The sequence below is a fragment of the Vigna unguiculata genome, chromosome 1 (genome assembly GCF_037176805.1).
Source record: "Vigna unguiculata cultivar grain cowpea cultivar isolate G323 ecotype 2 chromosome 1, ASM3717680v1, whole genome shotgun sequence".
NCBI classification, from domain to species: Eukaryota; Viridiplantae; Streptophyta; class Magnoliopsida; order Fabales; family Fabaceae; genus Vigna; species Vigna unguiculata.
Window position 1 is genome coordinate 22,515,395 of NC_140792.1, and position 9,434 is coordinate 22,524,828.

At 33.1% G+C, this 9,434-nt stretch overlaps 1 protein-coding gene across 1 annotated transcript; it reads right to left on the reverse strand.

The window, feature by feature from the left end:
• Nucleotides 1–835: 835 nt before the first annotated feature.
• On the reverse strand, nucleotides 836–8,362 carry LOC114164319 (Aldolase-type TIM barrel family protein). Its single transcript, XM_028048957.2, has 8 exons — nucleotides 8,082–8,362; nucleotides 7,643–7,647; nucleotides 6,209–6,271; nucleotides 6,001–6,107; nucleotides 5,793–5,890; nucleotides 5,535–5,627; nucleotides 5,380–5,421; nucleotides 836–1,108 (listed from the first exon to the last, which is right to left on the reverse strand). The coding sequence occupies exons 1-8, from the start codon at nucleotides 8,196–8,198 to the stop codon at nucleotides 947–949; spliced, it is 687 nt and encodes a 228-aa protein (XP_027904758.1). The 5' UTR covers nucleotides 8,199–8,362; the 3' UTR covers nucleotides 836–946.
• Between the last annotated feature and the right edge of the window lie 1,072 nt (nucleotides 8,363–9,434).

The following is a 9,434-nucleotide window of genomic DNA, read 5'->3' on the forward strand; positions in this document are numbered from 1 at the left end:
ATCACTAAAGTAAATTTAACAGTGGAATAAAACTTAAATAAAAAAGACATTCATTGAGTTTGATTTAAATGGAAAGTTAAACACAATTTTCAATTTGCTCTGATTGAAGGTATCTTCTATATTTTGTTTTCAGCAAGGTTTTGATTTTACATCAATACCAATTTACTTGATGTTTGCCAAGTCCACTACAAAAACAGTGCATGAGACTCCAAAAAAGCCATGAAATTAGGTCACGTAAAATAATGTGGTATTACCCCAAGATGAATAATATTTGTTTTACCCTACCTGACGTTGAGAATGAGTTCAACTCACTTTTTAAAGCATGGGGTCTGAATGAATGGCATAATAAAGCGTGCACATGCACGTGAGAGTACACATGCTGCCCACTGTTCTTGGTAGACATAAATTTATGCTGATTTTGGGAATAGAAGGAGACAAATCCAATCCCGAATGCACTTCTAATATGCTGTGTCGAGAATAAAGACGATTGAAAAATATATATTGATTAAAAAATTAACAGCATAAAAGCAGGGAGAACTTAAAATATCTTAATTTTATTGAGGAAGATTATTAGGCGAAGAACTAAACATTTGGCCAAGAACATTTCATCCATGGATTACCCAATAAGTCAAGAGATGTAAATTTCAATACACTTTCCATCCATCCAAGATTCAAAGACATTGTAGATGGAAAAATTGGGAACTGTAGTGAAGATTGTGATCAACATCCATCTAATTCAAAAATTTAAATTCAAACAAAATACTACATGTGACAATAGCATTTATCATTCATTCCCCTTTTTGTCTATATGAAATGCACACATGATATAGAAATGTGAAGAAACATTATCAAGTCATTTGATCTTTTATTCCACACAGGAAAATGTTGACATCAAGCATATTGATTTGTGAGTTATGAAGTGTACAACAACTTGAAGAGACATTTTTTACTGTATCAAGGTTTGCTGGGCTTTCTCAACAGAATTCCTCAGCAAGGATATTACTTGAGCTGGCTCAGGGGCACCAAACACTGAACTTCCAGCAACAATGCAATTTGCCCCTGCCGATGCAGCCACCTCTATTGTTGAAGGCCCCAGACCACCATCAACCTGTAATCCAAATATAGCATCATCCAATTGTTGAAAAATAGAATTATTACCAGTTTTCATGAGCATGCTAACACAACAAGCATTTAATGTCCGTCTGAATAAACAGTTCATTTAAGGACTTGTTAATAACACTTTTTTCCTGGATAAACTTTTTGACCAACACTTATGCAAGGAAAAATAAATAAATGATTATGTAGACGTAAATTAATTTAGAGAAATACTCTCATCTAGCTTCGTCAAAAATTTGATTTTAATTGGAATGTAAACTAATTTTAGCTTATAAAAAATAATAATCATTATTTTTAAATTTGTATTTGTTTTCTACCGGAAAGGTTGATTGGTTGTTCCCTCGGATCATATTCTCATTAAATAGATTTTGAATGTGTGCACAATTCATTGATTGGTAGACATCCCTTGTTCAAATTGATGCTCAATTTTAATGGCGCATGAATGACGACATCAAGCACCATATTCAGACTTGTCTTGCTAACCAGCAAGCCACGACTAACACAACAGTGCCTTTGGGACTACTACATCCTCTGCAAATCGCCAAGCAAATACGGTAAGATTTAGCCATGGATTTCATCACAAGACTTCTTCCATCCAATGGCTACACAGTGATCATGGTGGTTATTGATAGGTTATCAAAATATGCTCATTTCTCAACACTGAAAACTGATTATTCCAATAAAAAAGTAGCAAAAACCTTTATATCAACTTCTATGGGTTTCCTAAGACAATTGCATCAAACAGGTACAGGGTTTCTACTAGCCAATTTTGGTAGCATTTGTTAAGGTTGAGTGGCACAAAGTTGAATATAAGTACAGCATGCCATCGACAATCAGATGGGCAGTCCGAGAAATTGAATAAATGCTTGGAAATCCAAGATGCTTTACTCTTGACTCACCTAAGGATTGGGCTAAGTTGTTACTATGGCTGAATATTGGTATAACACAGCTTATCATAATAGCAGTGGTTTGAGACCTTTCAAGGTGGTGTATGGAAGAGATCCTCCTCATTTGGTGAAATATGTTCCTGAAGATCCTATTGTAGTCAAGACCAGTTCAATACAAAAGAATGTTGTCCTTGGTAAGTTAAACAGGAATTTGAACAAACCCCAAGACCATATGAAAAAATATGCCGAAGAAAGGAGGAAATACTTTGAATTCCAGGTAGGGAATATTGTGCTGGTGAAGTTGCAACCTTATCAGAAACATTCAGTGGTTCTTATGAAGAACAAAAAGTTAAGTGAGGTATTTTTGGACCTTTCCAGTTTGGGAGAGAATAGTTGTTTAAAGATTACTGTTGCCCCCATGCAGCAAAAATACACTATGTTTTTAACTGTTTGCAGTTGAAATTGTGTAAAGGGGATCATTCTACTCCTTACCTGTCATTACCCATCACCATTGATAATCGGACTCCTGTTCTTCAACCAGTTTCCATCCTTCAGACAACGACTATTCAATGAGGAAGTTGACAAATTTAGCCACATCTAGTCCAGTGAGAAGGTCTTGATGAAGCTCAATTAACTTGGGAAGATCAATGCTTTGCTGCAAGCATTCCCTAACTTTAACCTTGGGTTAAATAATTCCAAAGGTTCCCATTTTGTAGCGGAATCTCAAGTAGGTCCCCCATTTTCATTTGACTCAATTGAGTCCTTATTTTTGAAAATTTGTTGCAATCAGTTCCTTTCCATTAGTTGTACAGTAACAGTATTAATTATGTGCCACGGGTCAACACGTGGTTTTTTTTATTTTTTTAATTTAAAATATATATATATATATATATATATATATATATATATATATATATATATATATATAATTGCCATGGCAGAGACGATGTGATGTGGCAGTGCCACATGTCACTATTGGATGTGAAAAGTCTCAATGTAGCCTCTGTATTTGTTATTTTGTCTCAATTTGGTCTCAATTTTTTTAAAACTAAATCAATTTCATCCCTATATCAAATTTAATTTTTATATAAATTTTATAATGGTATTTTTATTATAATTGATATTTTTAACAAAATTAAGTTTATTTAAATGTGTATTTTGCATTGAACTTTATTTAAATATTGTTTCAAATATTTATATATCAATAATTTATAGACAAATGTTAGAATTTATATTTAAAATTTTATATTTGAATTTATAAAATTTTTATTTTTAAAGCAACTCTAACATTTATCTATAAATTATAGATATATAAATATTTTAAAAAAATTAAATTAATATCAGTGCAAAATATACATTTAAATAAACTCAATTTTGTTAAAAATATCAACTATAATAAAAATATCATTGTAAAATTTATATAAAAATTAAATTTGATACAGAGATGAAATTGATTCAATTTTCAAAATTTTGGGACCAAATTGAGACAAAATAACAAATACAGGGACTACATTGAGACTTTTCACATCCAATAGTGACACGTGGCACTGCCACTGCCACATCACATCGTCTCTGCCACGTGGCACAATGCCAGATTGACACGTGGCAATTTTAATTTTTTTTAAAAAATATATAAAAAAAATTAAAAATAAAAAAAAATCACGTGCTGACACGTGGCATATAATTAACACCGTTACTGTACAACTAACGGAAAGGAACTGATTGCAACGAATTTTCAAAACTAAGGACTCAATTGAGTCAAATGAAAATGGGAGGACCTACTTGAGGTTTCGCTACAAATATAGAGACCTCTAGAATGATTTAACCTTATCCTTGGGGACAAAGTTGTTCTTAAGAGGAGAGGAATAACAAGTGTAGATAAGAGGGGGAAAAGGGAGCATGGACAACTCAGCTGCAGAGGGACACGTGGTTGTTGATCCAATCAATGAGGGAAGGAAAGGTGCAAGACCTAAAATAACTAATTTTAGAACAAAGAATTTCAAATTATATGCTAGTATATAGAATTCGATAAGAGAAGAGAGAACAGATATTAGACATGTCAAAGTAAGCCAATCCGGCTCACACCGGTTGGCTCACCACGAACCGGGTTGAAAATGAGTGAACCTAACCTGGCTCACTTCCTGGTGAGCAAGAAATTTTACAACCCGGCTCAACCCACCACTGGTTGGTGGGTTAGGTGGGTTGGCTCACCAACTCACATAAAAAATTATTTATATATTTATTTTTAAGTATTCAAATATTTAAATAATTTTTTAAGAAACCCATGAGATGTTAATCACAGTAAAATCAAGAACCAATGTTTTCATCATGCTCACCACCAATATATGATGAATTGTTTCCAAGAAAATTGTCCATATTGTCCAAGAAAACATGACTAATATTACACATTTTTTGTCATGTTATTCAACAAAATATAAATAAAAAAAATACACATATTTTGTCATGCTAATTTAGAAAAATTTGTTTATAAGACGATTGTTTGAGTAATTGACTATAAAAATTATATTTAAAGATTAAAGTATCAACGTATATAACTTGACAATCAAATTAAAAAAACATTCAAACTATTAAAATATTATTAAGCAACATTCTAGCATTTAAAAATATGAATAAAAATTATATTTAAAGATTAAAGTATTAACGTATAAAACTTGACAATCAAATTAATGAAACATTCAAATTATTCAAATATTATTGAGTAACATTCTAGCATTTAAAAATATGAAATTGTGAACCTATATAATTATGAGTAGTACACAATTATTATAAAAAATAAAAATAATTGTAAAAAAATGTTGGTAGGTTAAGTGGGTCAACCCACCCTCAACCTGGCTCGAACCCATTTGACCCATGGGTTAAGTGAGCCAGGTTGAGTTTAACCCACTTTTGAAAAAACTGAATTTTTTTCAACCCAACCCGGCTTGAACCTGTGGTGAGCCGGGTTGGCTCACGGGTTGAAACCCATTTTGACATCTCTAGCAGATATCCATGACATAGTTGTGATCTATCTCTGGGGATCATTCTATTCTCATAATAGTTTTTTCTATCCCAGTGCCACTAATATGAGGTAGCGTTCCTCATTTTCATATCCATCTTGAGTTATAATAGATACTGAGATTCCTATTCCATATCCATTCTTTTGCAGATTCATTTGTACAACAAGAAATAAATAAAAGACAACTTTTCTTTGTCCTAAATAAGTGACAAGAATATAAAAACTAAAATTCAAAAGCTTTAACAAGTTCAAGAATCAAGCATGCATAAAATCTCAATTATCTAATACGTCTAAAACCATGAAGCAAATATGAATCTAACTTGAAACAAAAGTCACAGCCAAAAAAATAGACTGAGATACCTCAATGTCAAGCGATGGATACTTCTTCCGAAGTATACGTACCTGATTTGACAATTCAAATGAGAAAAAGAATTACTGAAAAAATAGATAAAACTAGTATAATTGACAAGAGTTGTCAGCCACCGAGCATAACATAAGAAAGAGAGTGGTGATACTTTATCCATCATCTGTGGTATAAACTTTTGTCCTCCAAATCCAGGTTCTACAGTCATCACAAGAACCATTTCCACAGGATTTTCAGCTTCCACCTGTGAAGAGAACAATGATTATAACACAAGAAAAAAACACCCTCTTGAGACTAAAAACTTCAGGTCAGAGATAATGTAACTAATCTCTATTTTATGCACTCCGTCACAATATTCATCCACCTATATAGGTATGACCTGTGAGAACCAAAGGAGGAAAATCTTTACCAGAGGAAAAACCTCTTCAATGGGAGTCCCAGGCTTTACTGATACCCCAGGCCTCATGCCATGTGACTTAATTCTTTGGATAAGTTCTTCCCAGTCATCTATCCACAAGAACCACTTTTAAGACAGTAGACAACAAAATATTAAATAAACGTAGGCTGAAGAAAACTGCATATGAGGAAGACAAACCAAAGGAAGTATAAGGACAAACTTTTCAATGTCTCTACATGAAATGTAAAACCAGAAGCACCAGCTTTTGCCAAGGGTTCAACATAATCAAGAGGATTTGTAACCATAAGGTGGCAATCCAAATATGCCCTGCAAGGGTTAATCGTTAATGATTAAAATGCACCCTACATAATGTAAATAGGCACTAAAAAATAAAATCATCTAGATCAGTGAAAAAGGAAGACTGTTACTTTGTGTGCTTTCTCAAACTTTCAATAACAGGAGCGCCAATAGTTAAATTGGGGACAAAATGCCTGCACAAAAATAGAAGGAAATGGGAAAAGAAAGGAAACATGTTCAGTAATTTAATGACTAAACGCTCACACACGGAGACAGTAAAGTCCAATAACAAACAAAATTAAGCACACATGAGGTGATTCTAGGCCATCCTTAAGACCAAGTCAGGTTGATGAACAAAATTCACTTCACACACCCTTGCAAGCAGAACCTTGAAAGATGGTTGTTTTATTGCCAAGCTGTACAGAGTTTGCCTAAATTTCATTCAATTAGACGATCATCCAACTCAATACAAGCATAGTTAAATACCCATATTGTCCCATATCATGTCACTTTTGTAATGAAAACATTTAGCCCTTCTGTCCAATGTCAATAGAGTACTATAGAATTCATTTGTTTAAAAGACAAAGAACAGGACAACAGGAAGAAAATTATGATTCAATTAGAAATACATCATCAGAAAATGGCCTTGAAAATTGAAGATTCTCAGCATCTGCTACATGTTTTATATGATTAATGGGCAAAGGCATAACCGAGTTACAATCAAATATGCATCATACGTATGTAGGATAGATCAAAGTATAGCTGGATGTACAAAATTACTACACAGTCAACATAATTGGTGAAGATAAAAACTGGGGTAACTAAAAAGGAAATAATAGCAGACTACAATGCTATACAGGCAGTTGATATTGGGGAAATTTATAGAAGAAAATGTAGCACTGATCACAGATGAATACAGTAGCAGAACCTATACTAAGGGCACCAGGTTGCTTTGGTCCAGTTATTGTAATTATGGAACATGACAGAATATTGGCATCCACTGTAGGTTATTTGTCAGTCTTACTGACACGCACATTTTAGAATGCAATATTACTATGAACTACACCTCTACACATGCAATGAGATCATTCAGCATTAAACAAAATTCTTATCCCTGGGGCTACAGTAAGTGTGTGATTGTGTTCCCAATTATGCCTCCCTTTGGCGCACTCAGAGAAACTAAACATGCCTGGGAAAATTTGATGGATCCATGTTCAACAGAGTTATATGGCATATACTATTCAAAAAGCTACAAACAAACTAATTACACCTTAATCAATCAAATTCATTGTTATAAATATAGAAGAAAATTAACACAACAACGTGAGAGGAAGTGCCACATATTATTAACAGGCCATCAAAACTTTAAAATGTGATCAGTATAAAGAAAAACAAGACTACCCGTTCTTCCTTGCAGACGGATAACATTAACTGGATAAAACAACTAAAGGGAATGAACTGAATGCAATGCAACTTAAAATCACATTTAATTTGAAGTAATGACAATCTGAGTAGTGAGGGCCAGAGTCAGCAGCATAAGCAAAGCAAGAGAGTAATTTCCTTACCCATCCTGCAAACAAACCAAAAATAAAAAACATCAGGAGCCATGGCTGCTGGCTGACAAATTAAAACATGGGCAATCAGATAAATGACTAGATTCACAACTACAGGAACACTGACACATTCTTTCAAACTTGGTTCACAAATAACAATAAGACATAATTGCACAAGATAAAAATTGTAAGTTGCATATTTCTGACACAAAAAAAGAAATATATATCTTTTGGAAATAACAAGCATGCAATAGAAGAAAACAGATGTCTAGAGATCCTGTACTATCACTTTTGATGGACCTAATTATGAGATCATGTACACATTTTCAATTCTGCAAACTTCAAGTTCAACATTTCCCGAAGGATGATAGACACTCTACATCATACAGTGATATGATCGAAGTAGTGTATATAATGGAACAAAGTTGTAAGAAAAGAAGAATAATAATACCATGATGTCCATGTGAAGCCAATCGGCGCCAAAGTCGAGCATGCGCTGAGCCTCGGAAGCCAAATTGGCGAAGTCGGAAGAGAGCATGGAAGGAGCAATTTTGGGAGTCACAGCCATTGTTTGCTTCTTAGGTACGGACGGAACAAAAGGGAAGATGAAAACAAAACAAGTTTCTCTTATTGGCGATTGGGGGTTTGGTAGGTGGTGCTTAACATGAACGCCGCTATGCTTTGACTTATACTTGTTGGGGAGCAACTTTTGACGCTCTCATTGAGTTGTATTTGGATTACAGGGGTTCTAAAAGCCATAAAAACAATAATAGAAAATTGATTAAAAGAAGTCCCAATTTAGAGTTAATTAACCACGATTAAATATGAATTTCTATTAAGACTTAATTTCCTATCTTTCTCTATTTGACTACTTTTATTATAAAATATTTATTTATTTTTATTATAAAATGTTTAACAACTTTTATTATAAAATATTTAACAAGTTTTTATAAGAAAATGCTTTACAATTTAAAAATAACAAAAACTAAACAAAATCGGTGCAAATCGAATAGTGAAATAGTAGTTTAGGTTAGATTTTACATTAAGTTTGAGTTAAATCATACCGAAAATTTTATATTTGGTTTGAGTAGTTATTTGATATAAAATGAGAGAACACATGTAAATAGTAAATTTGGAGTAGTTGAGTGGTAGAAAGTGTGGGGAAAGATATTTAAATTTTTATATTCGATGTATATTAAATCTAAATATATATTGTTTTAAGTTCATTTAAATTAATTTATCCTAAATTTAAATCTATATTTTTTATTTTAAATTAAATTTATTTTATTTTATTTCAATTGGATTTATATTGGATCATTTTTAAAAGTTAAGGTACTTCTAAGTCGAGCTAAGATAGTTGAGGATAAGTCGAATCAAGTTGGTTCATATTCAAGGTTGAGTAGAGTCGATCTAGAAAAAATGTTGAGATAAGTTAACTCAAAACTAAAGTCGAGCCAAATCGACTTAGGTAGAGTTGAGCCTGTCCGGAATAAAGAATCGAGTTGAGCTCGAGTTAAACGGTCAAGTTGAGTTAGTCCAAGCTTGATGAGATGCCTTTAACCAAGGTACCTACAACAAAAGCAATGGCTAGGAGGATACAAGAGAAATGGGCCTCCAATGTGCATACAAGGCCCAAGATGAACTTCACATGGGCCAAGGAAGATGGGAAGACCTAGCTTAGAACTCTTTGTTTGTAAATATTAGAATAGGGTTTATTTTTGGGCCTTGTATTTTGGGCTTCGTAGAATAGGGTTTTGTTTGGGCCATGTATTAGGCCTTAGAGGGTTTTTTTAGCCTTGAATTG